The 20,818-nt window shown below is 43.6% G+C and overlaps 1 protein-coding gene across 8 annotated transcripts in view; it reads right to left on the bottom strand.

The window, feature by feature from the left end:
- nrxn2b (neurexin 2b) overlaps positions 1-20,818 on the bottom strand; it is a 636,019-nt gene that overhangs the window by 177,240 nt on the left and 437,961 nt on the right. For 3 of the 8 annotated variants that reach the window (XM_070993330.1, XM_070993332.1, XM_070993331.1), the window contains exon 1: positions 12,363-14,187. The exons of the other annotated variants lie outside the window; for them this stretch is intronic. In XM_070993330.1, coding sequence (XP_070849431.1) covers positions 12,363-12,696 — 334 coding nt within the window. In that variant the 5' untranslated portion in view covers positions 12,697-14,187. Of the gene's footprint in view, positions 1-12,362; positions 14,188-20,818 lie in introns of those variants that run through there. 8 annotated transcript variants of the gene reach the window in all.

Raw genomic sequence — 20,818 nt, 5'->3', positions numbered from 1 at the left:
ACACAGAGACAAGTGTATGGCGGGAAGGTCAAGCACGTTCTACGGCATCTGAGCAATGCTGTCCAGGTGGAGGCCGCTTGTTTGGCAGGGCCTGGATGTAGCCTTAATTAGCTTCATGCCAACCATCCGTCTACCTTCAGCTCGATATGTCTGGCTACTGTGCATCTCATCTGTGTAATTCCTCAAATGCCAAATCACTTTTGCAGCTTGCACAAATTAATCTTGTTGCAATTTGTGTCTTTGACACGATGCCAGGATGTTTGTTTTGGTAACTATAGAGCAAGCAGGCCTGTAATCCAATCATTACAGGACTAAACATAACTAAAAATACAACCTAACCAATGCAAGGCCCACTAACAGTGCAATAATACTTAGTCCCTGTAGGATTTAGTTTCATGATGACAGTTAGTTGTAATCTAACCCAGTTTGTGGGTAAATGTAGAACTCTATCCAAGCTGAAAAGGGCGGGGCTGCTTGTGTACTGGACAGGCATCATCCTGACTGATGGACATGAGGTAAGACTGCTCTGCACTAACTGAGGAGAGCTCAGAGGTTTCAGGACACAAGATACACAAGTTTAATTGAAATATTTCAAGGAGCCTAAATTACTCTGCAGAGTCAAACTCAGTGTAAATTCTCAGTATTTTGAAGAAGTATTCAATGTCACTTTCAATTTATCTGGCTGAGAGGCCATTTAGTCCCCCAGCATAAACAAATAAGCAGATGAAATGTCATGTTTCTCCCAGTTATATCTTTCAGGAAGACATTCTACACTTGGCACTGCAGTTTAAAGAGGGAGATTCTGAGGAAACGATCCATTTTCAAATTTTCTGCCAGACTGAGCCTCTTAGCCCGCCCACGTGCCCTGCCATTGGCGGTCAATAATCTGCCCAATGAGGAAACATTAGCTGGCATGTGGAAGAAGAAGAACAGGGGGAGGTGGAGAGGGTGAAACTTGTAGAGGATGGGCGACTGAGTGATTTGCCTTACATACAGGCCATGAGATAAGCCTCTTGGTTCCCCCCTTGGCAGATAAAGGCCCCCACATTACAGTTATCGTTGCAGACAGATTATAGACTCCTCTCTCTCTCTGTAAGTACAGGATGACGCTGGATAGGTCCTTCACTGTGCCACTACCATTAGGAATGCTCTGCCTGCACTGTTCTCCACGGCAATCAATCTAGTTTACAGCCATTTCGAGTTATCACTTTCACTTGACTCTCAGAGAGTAGATATTGACCTACACTGTTCCTCCATCCCATGCAGGAACAGGCTACACCTGGTCCACACCCAGTCTGAATGTCAGATCCTACAATCGGGTAGCTGCAAATGCATTATAAGCTAACACTAAAAGATTTTCTATAGCGGTCTGATTACGGAAAGTCAAGCTTATGCTGGGACTAATACAAAACACAGGTGGAAAAATCAGCCAAATGGCTCCACAGTCAATGCTTCTGTATTATCTAAGGTGCTCTTTCTTAGTCAGGGCCTTTTCCATCACATGTGTGTAATAGAGTGGTAAGTAATGAAAAGGAAAAATGTCAATGCACATTTCAATTGAGCCATGGGCAGAGGAGCAACCGGTCTGCAAGGCAGAGGTTTAGGGCTCCTTGGCCCAGAACTGTGAAGTTGAGCGTGGCTTTGGTTAGCCCCAAATGGGACCGTCACCTGGGCATACTTCTGAATAACCTATTTCCGAAGTGAAATGACTGATGGGCTGGGATAAGATGGCAGCAGCGCAGAGTGGAGTGGAGCAGAGTGGAAAGTAGCGGGGGTTCGCCTATCTTTGGTTCTGCTCTGGTAGTGCCTTGGTTCATCTCTACAGCCCCCCCAAAGGCCCCAGGGAGGAGATTTAAGTGTGTCAAGGCTCTGTGTGCAAGAAGATGAGTTAGGGCTTCAAACACACACCATACCGAGACTATCACTCTCTGTAGTTCTCTCTCACTCTCACTCTCCAACCTTCCTTTGCCTCCCCTGCTGTGTAAGCTCTCCTTCTTTTCCCTACTCGATTAATCTCTACTCTTTCCACCATTCTTCCTTATTTTCTACCAGACATTTCATCGTCCCCTCCCTCTTTCGCTGATACGTAAGCTTCATGCAGGGATGACTTGTGGGCACATTAGGGGTAGTGGCAGGGGGGAATGATGGTGATGGATGCTGCATCTGTCAGTCATCAGAGCCCTGACACAGATGTGTCGGATGAAGGTGCTGCGATCTTTGAAGTTCACTTGAACTCTGCAAAGTTATTTTCTGCCGGTAGAACATGTGTGGGTGTGTGCATGTGTGTACATGTGTATTTATGTGATACGGCGTATGCACTGACGGCGCGGGAGGTTGCTGTCTGTCAAGCTCCTTCAATAAACCTTCATTTTTACGTCCTGACATATTATTTCAAACAGTGAAATCGCGTCTCTGCTAAAGCAATATATTGCAAGTACACTTGACAACACAGTGCAGCTACAAGGAATAATTAAAGAAAGAAATCAGTGGTCCCGAAGGACTGCAGTAAAAATAAATCATGGGCATGAAACAAGCATAGCCAATACTCTGGTCCGTCCCTTGAGTTGCTTCCTCTGTCTACCACACGAAATAAACAAAAGCTGACAAGGAACCCTCTACTGACATCTTGCTTGCTGTGAGTGCTTTCAGTCAAGGAAATTACATTTAAATATTTGAAGGTGATACAAGCATGGGAGGTTTTTTTTTTTTTTCCCCCCAGTACGATGAAATACAGGTTGGAGCCAAGCGGGAGACCAGCTGAGCAAAGCCAGCTCGGTAGAGAAATGTTTAATGGCCCATACAGTGTTCACCATAGGTGAGGAGAAATGAGACAAAGGATATTGTTAATGCAGGATTGATTAGCAAGGTATCAATGCTTAATTCAACCGAGTAGATAGAGTAGATTCAACAGATTTTTGTAAAAACACTACAGGCTATTGTCAGAATGCTTAAACATGTATCAAGAACAAGAGAAAACAATCCCGGTGAATTACAGGACTGTGAACAGAAGCCATAATGCTTGTCTGCTGCAGCTAGACTCATTCTCTGATAACCCTTGCAAGACACAGAAATCAAACACGCAGAAAGTGGTCTCTAAATCAACAGCTCCATTTTGGTATATCAGCTTTATTGCAGAGACTTTAATGCATTATTTTCCTTCTGGGTGCTCTCTAAGACGCAACAGGTCATATCCAGTATTCAGATCCACAGTCAATATGAATAGTCCCATGCACATGAAGCTATACATAATACATATAATGCACTGCATATTCTACATGTCTGTCAAATGTACATGTACGTGCATGTACATTTTGGAGTATATTTTTATGCTAGTTAGCATTTCATCGTACACTTTACAAAATGAACAAGGCGATGTTTTATTAATATTAATGAAAAGTGCACTGACAAAGGCATTCATGTACATCGCCTCAAATTTGCTGCCTCTGATGCCAAGCTGTGTCGAATACACAGACTCATGTGCAGCTCAGTTCATGAGCTTCATGTCCCTCAGCACTGCCTGTGCTCACAAGATGTCATGTACTAGAGTTTCTGCACAACGACAAGGCCTGATCCAATATTTGCCAATAATTTAGCACATTAGTTCCTGGATAGCTTAATTTGGATACAAACTGAAATCAAAGACCCTGAGATCGGAGATGCGTAATATTAGCTATGGGGTGTGGGTGACTGGGTGTTGCACTCACATAGCTGCAAAGCTGATGAAAGCATTTTCCTCTGCCTCCTAAAACCCCTTCAGTTTGGGAAGAGTGGAAGAGGTGGTGGTTTTTCAAAGCTTCAGTCATGCATAATACAAGCCACTTTGTTTATTAATGGTGAGCACTCCCAGTGGAGACTCACATCCTTGGCGCAGGCACCCAAGTTGCATCGCTTCAATATCTGATGGCTAAATAAAAAAAGCTGGCTTACATCACCACGCCCTCTGAAGATCTGGTCCCCTCGTCTCTGCAGTCTACAAAGCCAAGGCGTTGCCCACCCCATGATGCGCTCCCACTGATGTGCCTGTGGTGCTGTCATGCCGTTGAAGGGAAGGTTGGTGAGAATGAGAGAAAAGCCCCGCCACACACTGCAGAGTCTCCATGTCACCTCCTCTGAGCTAAATGTCAACTTTTAACAAATTTTCAGACAGCTAACCACAAACAGAACACAGACGTAGAAGTGTTTTTAAAAAAGAATTCATGTCAATACAATTAATCAAGAAAGCAAGAAGCATAGAGTATCAATAGCACAGCTTCAACCATGATACTGTGCTATTACTCTGTGTGGCAAAAGTGACTGACAACGTCAGCAATGAATGTACCAGAGACTAATACATAACTTGCAAATAATAAGCACTTGAATGCCATTCCCATTCATATTTGTTAGTTTGTGACATATAGATTGGTGCGTGGCTTGCCTTGCTTTAGAGGGGCATTAATCAAACCCGAGGCAGAGCAGGATCCTCGGCACCTCGGCCAGGCAAAGTGCTATCTTCCCTCCCCTCACACGGCCCTTCGTTTTAATAGAAAAGCTATGAATGGCTGTGTTGGGAGGAATGCGTTCATCTGGTTCCTGCAGTTGTGTATGACACCTTATTTCGTGTCGGCACCAAGGCACGCGAGAGCAAGACAGGGAGAATCAATTTCAGCAGCAGGCAGGGAAGATGGTCTCGCTAGCAAGCTAGAGGCATGCAGGAAGACTGCAGAGGTGACTGGTGTACTGGTGCACTGTGTGTCAAACTATTCTGAGGTTTTGTCCTAACGAGAGTGTTATACCGGCGCCATCTCACACTAAAAGAAGGCTGTGGAATTGAAGATGCCCTTCAGCAAATTCTTCATTTAGACAAGCAAGCAAATATAGAATTGGAGATAAAAAGGTGAGAAACACGTTTCACACAAAATCACTGAAATTATGACTTTTCAGGTGAATACATTCAATCTGCCTTTCCTCTCAAATGAAATATAACCAGCAAAGAGACTCATAAATCATATGCAGACATTATATCTCACACTGTTATAGTGTTACCTGATTAAGCTTTTACAGTTTAACTTTTTGGCATGTGAATATAGTCATTTCCAATTTTCCATTTAAGCTGTACCAAAAAAATTATTTGGTAGTTTCACACATTTAATCAAAAATCTACCAAAGCTCTTGAAATAACTTTAATGAATTGGCTGTTATCACGCACACACATCCTGTTACATATACTTTCTCTGCCCCTAAATGATCACCCAACAGCAGACTGGCTGCCCGTTGCTGTTTTGACCTTACATTTCAAGAACAAACAGAGGCTGCCATTCTGCAGCTGGCAACAGTAACCGAAACAAGAGGATGACAAGCCTACAGGGCCCCATTCAGCCCGTGGCCTAGAGGTGTCAGTGGAGTACAAATACTCATACAGGAAAGCAAGACAGCTTCCAAAGAGACACTCATATGCCAGCAAAAACATACCGATACACAAACCAGACAGCATCAACTTTGAGGGTACTGCTCAAGTGTGTTTGTGGTATCAGACAATGGCAACGCGGATTCAAACTGCAGAAAAGGGCTGCTTGATACACCCACTCCTGAATTACACTTCATAAAATGTCAGAAATGCACCAACCTGAAAGCAAGTACCAAGCAAGAGACCGAGAAGTTATTGAAAAAAGCTGTTAGACGAAGTCCCACAACGGCTGGGCTCAACACTCAAAAATCTCCGAAATAACTGTAAGTTGACGACACTCTCACTCCGGTCTTGGCAGCTATTTGGGAGAGTGTAGCCAGGCACATTTGGCTTCTATGCTGTATGTCTCCTTTCACATCAGCACAAATGCGCAGGTGTAAAAAAAGGGGTGGGGGTGCAGGGACAAGACAGAAAATGTCAGCTTATCTTAACTGGCCAGAACACCTGAGGCATCCTTTCTCTTTCTCATCATGATGCGCGTGTCCAAGCATGTGGTGGTGCGCCTTGGACTTGGTGTGGAGGGAGAATAATGAATACTAATAGTGTTCTCTGAAAGAGAAGGGTTGTGACTTGACTCTGAAAGGAGGGCGCTCAACAGCTCCCCACCCCACACACAGATGAACACACACACATTGCACCTGACCTTCTCTTGCAGCCCAGAGATAAAGTGGTGATTATCAAACATTGCAGCTTGCCATTAGCACAGTAACCACTGATATAGGCCATTGTTGAGAGAAAAGGACAGGACTTGAGAAGAGAGGGCCACGCACTGGGCAGTTTTCAACAAAGATGCTGCTTGGATCTTGCCACCTAGTGGCCCTGCTTGTCCACGATAGGGCGGATGGATGGGTGCAGCTGATCTCATCTGTATGCATCTGCGGTCAAGCCAAGCAAACCACAACGCACAGAGGACTACAAACAGCGACTGTTCTCCCGAAGGGAGTGGGCCGGGGCACGCTGAACTCATGGCTCCAGAAGAAGAGACAATGCAAAAAGAGACGGAGTACGGAAAGAATCGCAGGTCTCGAGATTAATCGTAACACACAATGACAGGCGAAAACACAACGAGGAGAACAAAGGTGACAATGAGGAGAAAACAGAGTGCTTCAGAAAACAACGCACTGGAATAATTCAGTATAAGCATAATCATATGCACAAGGTAAAAAAAAGTACAGTGTCATCTCATACCAGAGATGACAATGGGGAATTGACTTTAAGAACACTGCCAAGTGGGATGCCATGATTACCAAAGAGCAGTGAAAGAGCAGGAGCTGATGCATCCACCACAGCAACCTTGTAATTAGCTCTGTGGCTGCAGGTCACTTCACAGAGTAATTTACTGCAGACAAACTTGCCATCATTAAAACAGCTGACACTGATGATATTTTATTGTGCTCATATGTTGCACATCATGTTATACTTTTATGAAATTAATGCATATATTTACTGTATCCCATTTTTTCCCTTTCCAGTTTTAGCGTTCATCTTGTTGACACAACAAACGAAACAAAAATCTTTCCTGCTTTACTTAAGCAAAGCAATACTATTGTCTCTTTTTCACAACAGCAGCCTTGCTGTAAACAAAGCTTTGCCGCAGAGATAACAATGAATCCTTTTTCCTCTCTGATGATCAGGTTGCAAGTTCGAACAATAAAATTAAAAAAAAGAATTGCGTGATGCGCAAAAGCTACTCACTAAAACGCATAAACCACAAGTAAAGCTGAGAGAAGGGCCCGGCAATGTGTGGGCAGCTGTAATTACGGTCATGTCTGAATCAAGGTCAACCATCTATTTCCTTCCTTTGCTCCTTCAGTCCTTCTCTTCTTCCTCTTTTCCTACGTGGCCAATTATGAAGTGCAGGGAAAAAGGAGAATTATGCTGATAATTCTTCATGCAAACTTGTGTGTATTAGAAGGCGCACACACACACACACACACACACACACACACACACACACACACACACACACACACACACACACACACACACACACACACACACACACACACACACGCACACACACACACACACACACACACACACACAGATGCACTAGGCCCATTCCTGAAACCCCCAAGTGGATATATTCCGTCCACTGCCAAGGACAAAGTGATCCACCCAGCAGTAAAATCTCCTGGAAGCTCTCCATCTAAAACATCAAAGACAGCCTGAATCAAAATTAGCTTTTTAATCCCTTTAGCCCTATGCAGTGGGGTGTTCAGGTATGGATTACCTTGCATGGCAAACATTTCCTTTCTCTGTCTCCAATCCGGAGTCATGAAAAGTGCGCAGAGGTGTGTGTATGTTTGCAAGCACAGATGTGTCGATAGATGAGCAATGTGCTAAGCCACACACAGCAACAAAGCCGTGGTCATGCCACTGGTGCGAAAGACTGATGATCACACGTGTAAACAAGCCCTGGGCGAAGCTTATTGGTGTATATTTGGAATGATGGAGGCTACTCACACCTCAGTGCAATCCCCCTTGACTTGCACCACAAGTGTATTCATGCATATACTGTTAAATGCAGCATGTCATTTCTGCCGGTAGGGGTCTCTCAATCAAAACAGTAACTAAAGACAGTAGAGTAGGGACCACAGGAGTTGTCTTCATTTAGCAACCACTGTTGCCAAGAAAAATGAATAATCATGTGTGTAAAGAGTGAGTAATAGAAACAATGGCAAACAATAGGCTAGCTAGCTAATTCACCAATGTCCTTCCTCAGTCTCTGATGCGTCATCTTGTTATCCGAGTTTCTAAGCAAGTTATAGAAACTAGAGGGGTAAAGGGGATATGACACCACTGGCAGATTACCAAATGAAATGCATGATTACCTTGAATAAAATTACAGTTCCCTCTGGGTTTGGTCTCATACCTATGTACATGCAAACTTGTAAGCCTGCTTGGGCTGATATTGTTGATGCAAGACACTATACTATATATAGTAGACTTTTGTTGTAGGACATAATTGAATCCATCTATGTCAATATACTGAGCACTATTTATTTGTACTTACTTTCCATTGTAATGTTGTGATGGGTCAATTTAAAATGCATCAATAGTCGTTTGGTAAAAGTCATAAAATCTGCAGGGACATCTAGTCGCTTGTGCAGCCATGCTAGCGTGTGTGCACACATCTCTCTGCTTGTGCACTGCTGGATCTCCGAAGGACTCATCCAAGATAGTTCCGTCAACGTACAAACTATACAAGCCCTGTTCAATTATCATACTGTATGTGGCACACATGTAACGTTAAATACAATATATTTTTAATTTCAGTCCATTTAAGATATGAAATTGCCCCACGCTACATGTCTCCAATGTTGTTAACGACTGCAATCATTCCATCTGCTTCTATCTGCTGTGTGTGTTCATAGATGGGTGGGGGTGTGCCAGCAAGTGAGTGCAACGCGGCCCTGCAGGAGTTCATCCAGACAGATGTAGCATAATAATGACATTGTTGGCAGAGAGCAGCTGATAAGGCCTGAGCCTTGAATCTCATAGGCCTGATATGTAAAACCCAGGGGTGGGTTCAGGGCCACAGAGACAGCTTAATGGATGATAGGTGCCTTCCTTCTAGCAAACAGTAAGACTTTCTCGGCATACTGTGCGCAGGGCTGCTGGAGGCTTTCAGAGCTGACGTGAGGTCTGACCAAGGTGGTGGCAGTGTGTGTAGATTAGTTTCTGTAGTGGCAAAGGCTCTACTACAGTGTTGTGACAATGACACCCAGTTGAGAAACTGTCTACCGAAAAGGCTCTGAAGCAAGTGGGCTCTTATCACTGAGTGGGGTATTAGTGCTGGTAATAAGCTGTGCCACTTGGTTGACAATACATGGAGAGCTGGTATTTCAGACAAGGACTTGATATGCCAGGCTGCAATGGAAGTATTTATGATGCCGATTGAAATTGACTCCCCACACAAGAGCGGCGTTCTAATGTGCGTGTGCTGTCTTGTAGCAGATAATGAAAATGCTGGAAGTGTGCTACTAAAAACAACACAAACCGAATGAGAAAACAGCAGTGTTTGTGGTGTAGGCGTACATTAGTAACTGCTACAGCATACTGCCAGGGGAAAAAAAGAACAGCGAATAAGGCCAACCAACCAAATTACTTCTCCATCTTGCTTTAGCTTAGCTGCTTTTCCATTCAAAATGTACTTCTTGCAGGACTTGTCAAACTTAGACCGTATGAGAATAAACACACTGACAGGCAGGCCTGTGCAGTGCAGGTGACATCCAGGCCTGAGCTTGAGCTCTTAAGTTTTCTATGGAAATGTAGCCTCTTCTTTTCACAGGGAAAACAGACAATTTCTCTTGCAGACCAATATCTCCTGACAGCCATAAATCCTGAGAGAGCCAGAGAACATTTTTATGTTAATTATGTCAATTTAAATAGCTTAGCAACTCGAGATGTGAGAGGTGCAATCCAATTATCCAAGCTAGACGGAGTGGAAGGCAGTGAAACAAAAAAAAAGCAAGAGGGAGAGGATACTTGTTTGTGGTGCCATTTTAGAAGATAAAACTGCCTTTGTGCTGTTACTGAGTGTTTCTCTCTTCTGACCTGGCATGTGCTTTTAGGAGTTTAAAATAACAACATAAAAAAGTGCACTTTGGGTTGGAATAATGTCACCAAACAATATTACATTGAAAAACAATTTAATGACTTCCATTCTGTTTCAATTACTGAGAACAGAGATGGGAATGATGATTGCTGCAACACTGACCAACTACTGTGAGACTCCCTGCTCCCTGCAAGCAGCAACAACAACACAGATGACAAACAGGCCGAATGCTAACGAGCTAATCGGGCAGATCTGAGCTGTAATTGGTGAAGGTTTTTGAGACACAGTTTAGCCTCGAGAACACACCAAAGATCCTCCTGCTTCCGTCACATCTAAATGGAAATATTATGGTTTTACTAAATGTAGCAGCACACAAAAAGTGAGCCATGCCTTTGGCTGCATTCAAACCATCCACTCCAATGCAAGTTGTACTGATAACCTCTGTTTTCATGTGCAATCGACATGTTTAAATTAGAGTGTACATATTGTATATATTGTAAATCATCATATCATATCTTATCTTATCTTATCTTATCTTATCTTATCTTATCTTATCTTATCTTATCTTATCTTATCTTATCTTATCTTATCTTATCTTAACCCAAGCTGACAGACAACTAATGAAGTAATTCATTATATACATATGTAATATATATGTGCAAAGATATTTTATATTCTTTTTATGTGTGTTTTATAAAGTGGAACATTTGATATATGCATTCAGATGATAGACAAGTGTGGACACCTTTGTATTCCGTAACACTACAGTATGGGCATGCAATTTTCTATTCCTATTTGATTATTCATTTATTTGTTATTTTTCAATGTGTGTTATGCTATACGGCACCTATGATAACTATGTTTAAACTGCAAAACTGCTTGGGCTAAAGGTTCCGCTTTCACTGGAAGGTGGTCATATTGTTATACAGAAAAAAAGAAAATCAAGAACTAAAAGTGGAAGCTTTACTTCCCAAACGAATGCCCTAAAAAGGTTAGCTCATCGGTTTGTCATTGACAAGACACAGAACATTGCTTCATGTCTCCTCTGTAACACAGGTTAGCCCTCATTTGTGTGCTCAGTCACACTTTGTCTGTGAGCACTTGTGCGCATGTAGCTGCGGGCTGGGAGGAGAACATGGATAGCCATAAATCCAATGCAGTACTGAGCACTGTGGAAGAGGTTGCGCGCTGATAATGTCTATAGAGGCTCACCACAGCCAATCGACCACAGAGGGCTACGTGAGGCTCCTCTGCCCATCTGACAGCTGATTGATTGATACAGATTACAGGTAGGCGAGAGAGAAGAGAGAAAGGAAGGAGGTAGCAAGAGACAGACAGACAGACAGACAGACAGACAGACAGACAGACAGACAGACAGACAGACAGACAGACAGCGAGAAGTAGAGCTTGTTAGAGAAACACTAAGTGGATGCAAATGGAACGACATGAGCAGAAGCATGCTGAGGAATCAATAAATGCTATTAACGTCTCCTGTCAAAGTAATGCATGTACAGGGTGTTGAAGAGGGGCAAGGGAAATAAATACAGAGGAAAAAGGGAGAAGAAAAATTGCAGTGGAAAAAGCTCGGGTTGGCAACATCAAAGGAATCATCAGTGCGAAACTCTGCCTTGTCCCTGACAGCTTAGGCTAAGAACAGTGCAGCAACTGATGCACCACAGAACACTGAGCCAGTGACATATACTGTAGAAAGTAGGACAAAATGAGGAGTGTTCAGACAATTATCAATGTATTTTCCAGAGTACGCAATGTACCATGACACACAACATGTGAGATTTAGCATCTCAACAAGCAGTTAAGGCCATTCTGTTTTAGTGGCTGCCATCATGCGTCAACAATTACCACGGGTGGTGATTACATGAATTTAAATTGGCCACAGTTCAATACATCAGTGGACCCAAGATGGCTGCTGAGCTTGAAAGGCAAGTAGCAGGACCCAGCTGGCTGGAGATGTGCTGCAAAAAGCCCAGAGGGGAACAGCTTCTGGAAACACCATCCGCCAATTCGGCTACATAAATCAAGACACTGGCCTGTGGGGAGCTGAGGCAGAGAGGATGGTCGCCCAGGCCTGGCTCCTCTCAGTCTTTCCAGAGATGACAGAGATCAATAGATGGATGAACCAATTGCCTGGGCTTATGTACTCAACTTAGAGCTCTTTGCCACCATAAATCAACCTCTTGAAGAAAATTAACTCCCAGCGACCCTTAGGTCCATGTCATTCCCTTAAGTCAAACTCACACATGTACTTTGGCATGTCGCTCAGCAAAATCACTGGTCAATCAGGAACCAATCAGCTCCAGAACACTCTGGGAAAAGAGCAATGGAAACAAGTAATCTTACCATGGCCCCCACGTGTAAGAAAGGGCATCCGGTTGATGGCAATGGGCACGGTGCCATGCTTGTTGTGGAAGTGGTGGACATGGTGGGTGGTACTGAGGGAGGAGGAAACTCTGGCAGCCACAGCTGGGCAGGGGAACACCAGCAGTGCCAGAGAGAGCACAAGCCTGAACAGGAAGGCCGGACTGGCCCACACCACAGGTGATGCTGCCGTTGGCCTGGGTACCAATAGCAACCCTCCATCAACCTCCACATCCACCTCCTGCTCCATGGGGGCGGGGCCTGAAAGGAACAGAAGGCCCCTCCCCCTCATACGACACAAACAGGAAGTGAGCATCTCAAAGGAATCCAGGGCCCATGATCCCCTGCTTTCAGGCCCGGGGAGGAAAAAAAATCGAAAAGAAAATACGGATTAAAAAATTAAGCCAAGAAAGGAAAAAAAAGATCCTCGTTTGAAAATCCCAAAAATGATTGGAAAGAAAAGCGAAGAAAAAAAACAAAACAAAAAAAAAAGTGCAAAATCCTTCCTGAAAAGAAAGACCCCAAAAATCCTCCAATAGTCTAGTGTCGATATCCAAAAGCTTCTAATTGGATCCTTGAGAGCCAAAACAACCACTCCTTCTCTAAATCACTTAAACCTTTTGCATAAAACTTAACCTCTTTTGTTTATCAGGCAACTTCCTTGGCACCCTAAAACAAATAGTCACAGCTTAGCAGGACCGACTGAGCAAACATATGACTCCATCTTGGCTCCTTGAAAAATATTTTGCGTACAGCTCTTTGAGTTAAATGTTAGACAGGGTTTTCCTTCGCCTTGGGGAGATCTTCAGAGGGTCTCTCCACCCATAATCCAAGCCTCCATCGCGACGAAAAAGACACCCGTCATCCCTTCAGAGCTTTTTGGGGGCAACTTAAATGAAGAGCAGGAGGACAGAAAAATACATAAGAGTATAACCAGGGTGCAAAAGGGAGAGGCAAAGAAAGAAGAGCAGAGGCAAGGGTGCTGAGATGAAGGGGCAGCCAAATCCTGTTTCAGGGCTCCGAATCCCTGACGGAGATCTGAACCCGTTCAGTCTGCAGCCGAGAGCGGGAAAACAAGGGATGAATGAATAGAATACAGGACTTGCAAGAAAAAAGGGCTCGTGAAAAGGAGGACAAAACAGTCGGCTATTTCCAAGTGCGGCGCTGCTGAATTCCGTCTCCTCTTTTCTGACAAAATAAATCAATATGGGTCATGGAATGAAGAGCAGCGCCAAGAAGACACCTTAACTGGATTAAACCATAACCAAAAAGCTCTGAACCAGCAGTTGATGTGCAGTTCAACAATCCTCCGATCCTCAGACTTGTAAGCAAGCTCCGTCCTACTTGTGATTGCTCTTCACCCTTTGAGAATATGATTCTGCTTTCTCTGCCTCTTCAAACACTGCTTTCCAGGGTGGGAGGCAGATGAGAAGCAGTCGCTGGTCCTCTCGGTGGGGCTCCGACACAGGGTGCTGCTTCTGGCTTGCTGAGAGAGTCTGACGATGCTGCTGCCGCTACTGCCGCTGCTGCCTCTGCTGTGAAATTCATGCTAATTGAATCAGAAGCTGCAGCAACGAGCGCATCCTTCCTGCCCGCACACTTCTCCCTTCTCCTTTTCCTCCGATCAAGTCAGCCAACCCCCCTCAACTGCACACACGTACGGCTCTTCACTGGGCAGGGCAATAACCAAGAGTCAGTGGCAGAAATAGAGCCGAAAGGGAAAGGTGGGCACACTCGGATCCTTTGAATGCACAGACGGTGACTATGATACACAGGGCAGAGCAGAGACAGAGAGAGAGAGAGAGAGAGATAGAGAGAGAGAGAGAGAGAGAGAGAGAGAGAGAGAGAGAGAGAGAGAGAGAGAGAGAGAGAGAGAGAGAGAGAGTGTGTTTGTGTGTCTGGTTGGAGCAGCGGGAGAGCGAGTGTGTGTGTGTGTGTGTGTGAGAGAGAGAGAGAGAGAGAGAGACAGAGAGAGAGAGAGAGAGAGAGAGAGAGAGAGAGAGAGAGAGAGAGAGAGTGGGAGGGGAATGAGTGGAGAGAACTGAAGGAAGAGAGCATGCAAGCAGGAATGATGGGAGGCACGCATGTATGTTGGGTTTGTTTGCGCACACGCACACGCACGCACACACACACACACACACACACACACACACACACACACACACACACACACACACACACACACACACACACTAGCCACAGTTTGGACCAGCGCCAGCGAGCACATCCTCTGGAATATGTAAAACAATGACTTATGTGTAAGTGAGTGTGTGCGTGCGTATCCACAGCTCACATTAAATACTGGTACTCCTACAAAACAAAATATGCGAATGACGAAGAAGGCAGTGGGTTCCCCATGTCAATCAACCGTTTGACAAATGTAAGGACTATCTCCCCTCCGTCATCTGCACAGACACATTTCCAATGTTTTATTTCATGCGTTCACGCTTCTTTCTTATCATCTATAAATCCTCTCCTCCTCTTGTCTTTTAACCTCTCTGCACTCAACACTAAGCACACCTCTCAAGCTTGGACTTCAATTACCCCCTCTGCATGTTGTTTATCTCTCTTCGCACACCATGTACTCCTTTTCAGCATTTCTTTTTTTAACTTGGTGTGAGCGAGACATAAAAAGAAAGAGTGGTGGGTAGGGACAGCATGGAAGCATGACCTTAAGAGCTATGGGAGGGACGAAGGATGCAACATGATGAGGAGAAAGATGCCAACAGTGCAGAAAGTAATGTAGTTAGACACTGGATTGCAAGAGGAGCGGAAGTATTGGAGAGAGAGCTAGAGAGACAGAGGGTAAAGAGCTTGGAGGAGAGAAATGGAGGGAGATTGTGTATCAGATAAATCATGGCTGATAGAGATCTCAGCTGGGACGGGAGCTCAGTGCTAGAGACGAGAAGCAAGAAAAATGGCCACAACAGGAAAAGACAGTGCAGGTATTCTGCACTGATGGAGAGCAAAGAGTCCAGACTATTACTCATTTACTCACACACTCATACACACACAAGCACCTCTGCCAGGTGGGAACATCCCAGGGGAGACAAGAGATGCTTCGCTTGCTGCTGTCAGGGTGAGGGAGATGTGACACCCAGGGTGACCGGGACACATGTCCTGATCTTGCACAAAGATTGAAGTGCCGAAGGTGGAAGAAGGAGGAATCCATCTAAATATATGCAGACCCATTCTCTAACTTTCAGTTTCCTTCTTTTGTGTTGGGGTATAAGGTGCAAATCCTCAGTCGTAGGACAAAGCACACAAGTCCACAAAAGAGTACTGAACTATACCTGTGGAGTATTTTCTGTAACTCAACAGGTAATTATTCAAATATCTTCAAACTTGTGAATTCTACAAACAGGAACAGATGTTTCACAGAGTAACAACTGCTCTGCATAATGCAATCCAACACAAGAATGCAATCAAGAAATGACAGCCTAAAACAATGTCATGGAGATTAATCAACATCTCTCTGACAGGTCCTTAACAAATCCTATGAAAAATAACATTAGAAACTCCCACATTGTATATACCTCAGAACGTATCTATTTAAAGGATAGCATCATTACAGTGGCACTGAAGCTGACCTTTTGGACAGATAAGTTCATGGTTGAATGAACGAACCTTATCATAAAGTTTGTCTGAAACTTTGCGTATTTGTTTAATTAGCAGTAAAGTTGATGTAATAGCAGGAGCTGATTTCTTCCATTTCATCTCTTCCACGCACTGGTCTGGATATAATGGACTGTCAAGGCTTGTTTTCAGTCCAATCAACTGAATTCATTACAATGTACAGGTGTTTCTGTTATTGTGTCCGAGCCCAGCATGAGCCACTTTCTTGTGTGCTTATTGCACTTGTCCAAAAACAGACAGATTTTGATTTCACGTATGATTGGGTATGATAAGGATGCCTTTTTAGGAACGGACTCATTCCTTCTTTTTCTTTCTTATTTTCAACTGCATACATCTAATTGTTGACCAACAATGGATTGCATTTTAGGCTAACTAATACAATGTAAATTAACCTCATCGTTCCATATCTACATCATCTGCACCTTGCCAAACAATTTCACATATGTCTCGGTCTTGTAGTCATTTTATGTACACGTAACAGTGATAAATATCGTCATGTGTTGTTTAGGTTGATTGATTTGATCAGTGACAGATGCTTTTTGTATGCTGACCTGAGATAACATTCAATATGTTTTCTTTCTTTTTTTTTTTTTACTATCATAACCCATCCATATCAACTTTTAGATCATCTGTATACTATTATAAGTTGATGCCGTGCTCAAGATTGCATCTATTTCATATGTGTATGGGGTCAGCTGCAGGGGTCAAGAGGCTTATAAGGAGTAAGCACCTCAACGCCTGGTTGTCCTCGGATCTGGAAATTTAAGGATAAAGAATGCAGCTTTGCATTATTGCACAACTTTAGAGACTTATGTCAAGGTTGTGGTTGGTTCTGGCAAGGTTGTCCCAATTCACATGTCTATGCACCTGCACATATCCACTATAAATAAAGTCGGGTTCCTTTGTTCTGTGCAGATTCTGAGTTGTTCTTTGTCCGCTCTGACTCTGACCCCACGTGTAAATAAACCAGCCTAAATTAAGAATTGAGCCATTGCCTGATTGACCAACTTCCTCAGACCCTCCACGTATTGATCCATATCTATATACCTCTATAGTTGTATAAACAGTATATGGAAAGCATCATCACAATAACTGTAAAAGTATCGTCTATATGAAACAATCAATTTCGCCAATTACTGTCGATTATAAAGCTTATCTCTAAACATATTTCAAAGTATATTTAAAATGTGCTGCTTCATTATGAGACTGTCACTGTTGATGTTTCCTTTAGAGGACAGTGTGTGGACTGGGAACTCATTATGATGAAAAACACTGAGGACTGCCAACACCTGCTGCTCCGCTCCCCTCTGGCACAGGAAAAACAAGGAATACAGAGGACACACATACACACAGGTGAACAATCAGTCCAGACACACACGCACACATATTAATTGCACTACACACACAACTGTCATGTCAGTGCTTCTGCTGCATGATGCAACACTCATGTCCCAGTGGTAAAAAGCCTTGCACTTCAGACACTAAATATCCCCCCAGTGAAAGTATAAACCCCAAAATCCCTCGGCTGAAGTGAGGTCATAGATGGAGGAAGTGGGATTAGTTTACTGACAGACGTGGGATCAAAGCCTCTCGTCCGCAGTCTAATCCTGAGGAAACCTTCTTCTTATTATACACTTAATTAATTAGACTTCACTATTAAATGTTAACAATCAAACATGGCAGAAATACAAAGTGAGAGGATTTTTCTTTTGTCAAGGAGGCAAATTATAAAGAGGCTGTCGGTATGTTAATGTACAGATCTACCAAAAGGGCTCCCGCAGCTATACACATGTCACCCAAAGAGGAAGTGGAGGAAAGGCTTGGATTTTTCCGTTGGGTGAGGTCAGGAAACTAGGACAAGCTGAATCTCTTTGCTCACGCAGCGGGGGAAGGCGAAACACAAAAAGCAAGTCATCAATTTTTAACTTCCTTCTCCTGTTTGTGCTATTCAGTAGCTCTCTCCCGTACTGGCCCCCGATGTTAGCCGCTTATGTAAGTGCACTGTTGGGAGACTTTCTCCAGAGTGAGCCCCGATGTTGGACACTTATATAAGTGCACTGCTGGATGCTGCGAACAGGGAAATAACCCTGTTTGTCTGGAATCCAAACTGAGACACTCAAAAAGTGGTTTGGCATTAGCGTGGCTGATTGTCAGCTTCCATCTTCCTGAATAGACAGGCTTTTTAAAATTGCTTCGAAGTCTTTGGCGGAGCTGCAAACATGCCTCTACAAATTTATGGTCTTTAGATGAGTCTTGATTTCTGAAAAGATGATGTTCTTAGAAGAAGTAAATTTATCTGACAGCAGAGATATACAGTTAGATAACTGTCTGATGCTCACATTCAAGGAAAAGGGCCATCTACATCTGGGAGATGATACCTGGCAAAATATAGCTGAATACAGCTCTTTAGATTTCTGAGAGTGTACCTCCAAAAATTGTTGGAGATAAACATCAGACAACAAAAAGGTCCAAAGTAGGTTGTTTGTAATGGCTTTCCAAATGACCCATTTGAGCATTTTCTGATCTGGTGCCACAATCGCCAGGACGTTGTTAGCGCCCACATAACCATTACAAAAAAGATTAATGTGAGCAATTTCTAAGGTGAGGGAAACAGCGTGCAAACTGTGGTCACTGGTGTCAAAGTAGGACAACTTGTACACACAACCACCCAGCACAGCCTTGTTTCTAAGGGATGAGGACATCATGCTACTTCTGCTCAGATCTCAAGAGGTTGCTTGTCAAGAAAACGTAAAAATAGAGCCTTTTAAGCATTTTTCCAGGGACACAGTCTCACATATACACTGCACATTCTCTTAATGAAATCTTCATGTTTGTGTCATCTAAGTGAATGTAACAAATGTGACACACTGGCCATTGTACTGTACGGGGCCAGCAACCTGATTGTGGCTTGTAATGTGATTCCTAATGTTTATTTACCCACTTCAATACCCTGCTCTCGCAGAGGTTGGGTAATTAAAATCTATTGGTTTTCCACCAACCCAGCATCAATTATCCTGCCAGTAATAAGATGCATACATTTACTCAACAATGCCTTCACAGAAAGCCACAAAGCACAATGACTGAAAGCAGAATATTAAGCCGTCTATACTGAGCCGATGCATTAGAGTACAGAGTTATGGACAAAGGAACCCACTAATAGCATTGTGGCTTCACCAGTTTTGAAAACTAAGAATATCTAGTTAAATGAATGATTCTTTACGGCGTATAATGATACCAGGGATACAGAAAGTGAGAGGGATAATGAAAGAGAGGTTTAATGCACTGGCCTGGATGCAGGAAAATGAGTAATTCATGGAGAAGGGTTAGATGAAAAAGAACTGATCAGGATGAAAGACAGGAAAACTGTAGGGAGAGTATGTTTGGTAATTAGAGGGGAGGGATTAAAGGAAAACATGTGTGTGGTGGGCCCAGGAAACCTCAGCTAGGTGGAGAGGAAAGATATCTAGCGAGGGGGGTGTCTCCTGTTTCGCTTGGATGAAGGAGCTCGTTGCACACATCTTAATAACGTGAAATGATATATCCTCAAGGGGAGAGGGAGGCAGACAGCAAGGAGATCAGAAAAAAAATATAAATCACTTACTCCTCTCTTTCCATCTTCTTCCCTTCCCCATCACCATAAAAACCATTTTCTCTGAGATTCCATTAACGATCATGTGCTAAATGACATTGTCTGCCAATCTTATGTTAGTTCTCCCTGTCCTAGTTAATTGGGTGTTTGGTAATTACAAAGATCTGATATCTAGGTTGGGATGGTGAATATTTAAACAGCACAGGTATAGCTTGCCCCTCAGGCTGCTGTAACAGTGTCTCATCAGCTGAATCAGCTTTTTTCACCCACAGTCAAAATAATTTATTGTCTCAACAACAGGAACAGATGAAGCTTGGCTCACCTCAGGGCAGGGTCACGGTTGACGCTCCAAACAAGCTCCTTGGTCACTTTTCAACTGAGTAATCATGTACAGATCTCTACAGAGCCCTGGTGGTGTCAGAGCTACTTTTTAAAATTTGCCTAATGCAGTGTAAAATAAAAAGCCAATCTTATAATACAATCTTTGGCTGCTTGTGGTTAAGACATGGGTTGGGTACCAAACTCTGTACTTTTAAGGATACCAACCAAATTTTGGTATGGCTTCACATTAAATCAATCCATTCCAAATTTCAGTACCTGGGAGTGCATCAGGAGTGCCTGCGCGACGAGAAGCATTAGCCAACACTAAGCTGCCAGCTGCATCCTTAATTTCTTTCTTATTTAGTACTAAGATTTCCAGTACGCCTGAAAGCTGAAACCATTACACAGACCAAAAAAAGGTTGTGTTGAAACTGTTGGAACCAAATCAGTTCAAATGTGAATGGCACCCACCCCTACTGTGTGTGTTATTGTTGAAACCCCTAAGATATATTGAGTGCTGTCATGAACTAAAGACTGGAATTCAAGAGCAAAATGACGAATCTGTGCCACAAGTGGAAAACTTTTCTCTGGAAACTTTGTAGATCTCTAATCTACGAAGGAAAAACTACAACCTCTTCTTCCACCTGCATTTCACTGTTGCAGAAAAGCAAAATAAGAGCGCTGCTGGTAGGCTGGCATGCCTTTCCCATCTCTCTGTCTCCCTCTCTCACCTCTACTCTCCATTGCTCCCTTCCTCCCCCTCCAGCCATCCATCCATCCATCTCTGCAGCCTAGCGCTGTGTGGTGAGTCAGCTGTCACTGTCTGTCCCTCCAGCTGTGGACCCAGCTGCCTGGGCCAGATGGCCTCATCTCCACCACATCCTCCTTCATC

This window comes from Chaetodon trifascialis, chromosome 23, assembly GCF_039877785.1.
Source record: "Chaetodon trifascialis isolate fChaTrf1 chromosome 23, fChaTrf1.hap1, whole genome shotgun sequence".
Lineage (NCBI taxonomy): Eukaryota > Metazoa > Chordata > Actinopteri > Chaetodontiformes > Chaetodontidae > Chaetodon > Chaetodon trifascialis.
Note: the sequence above shows the minus strand (reverse complement) of the source record. Positions and strands in the feature narration are given on the sequence as shown.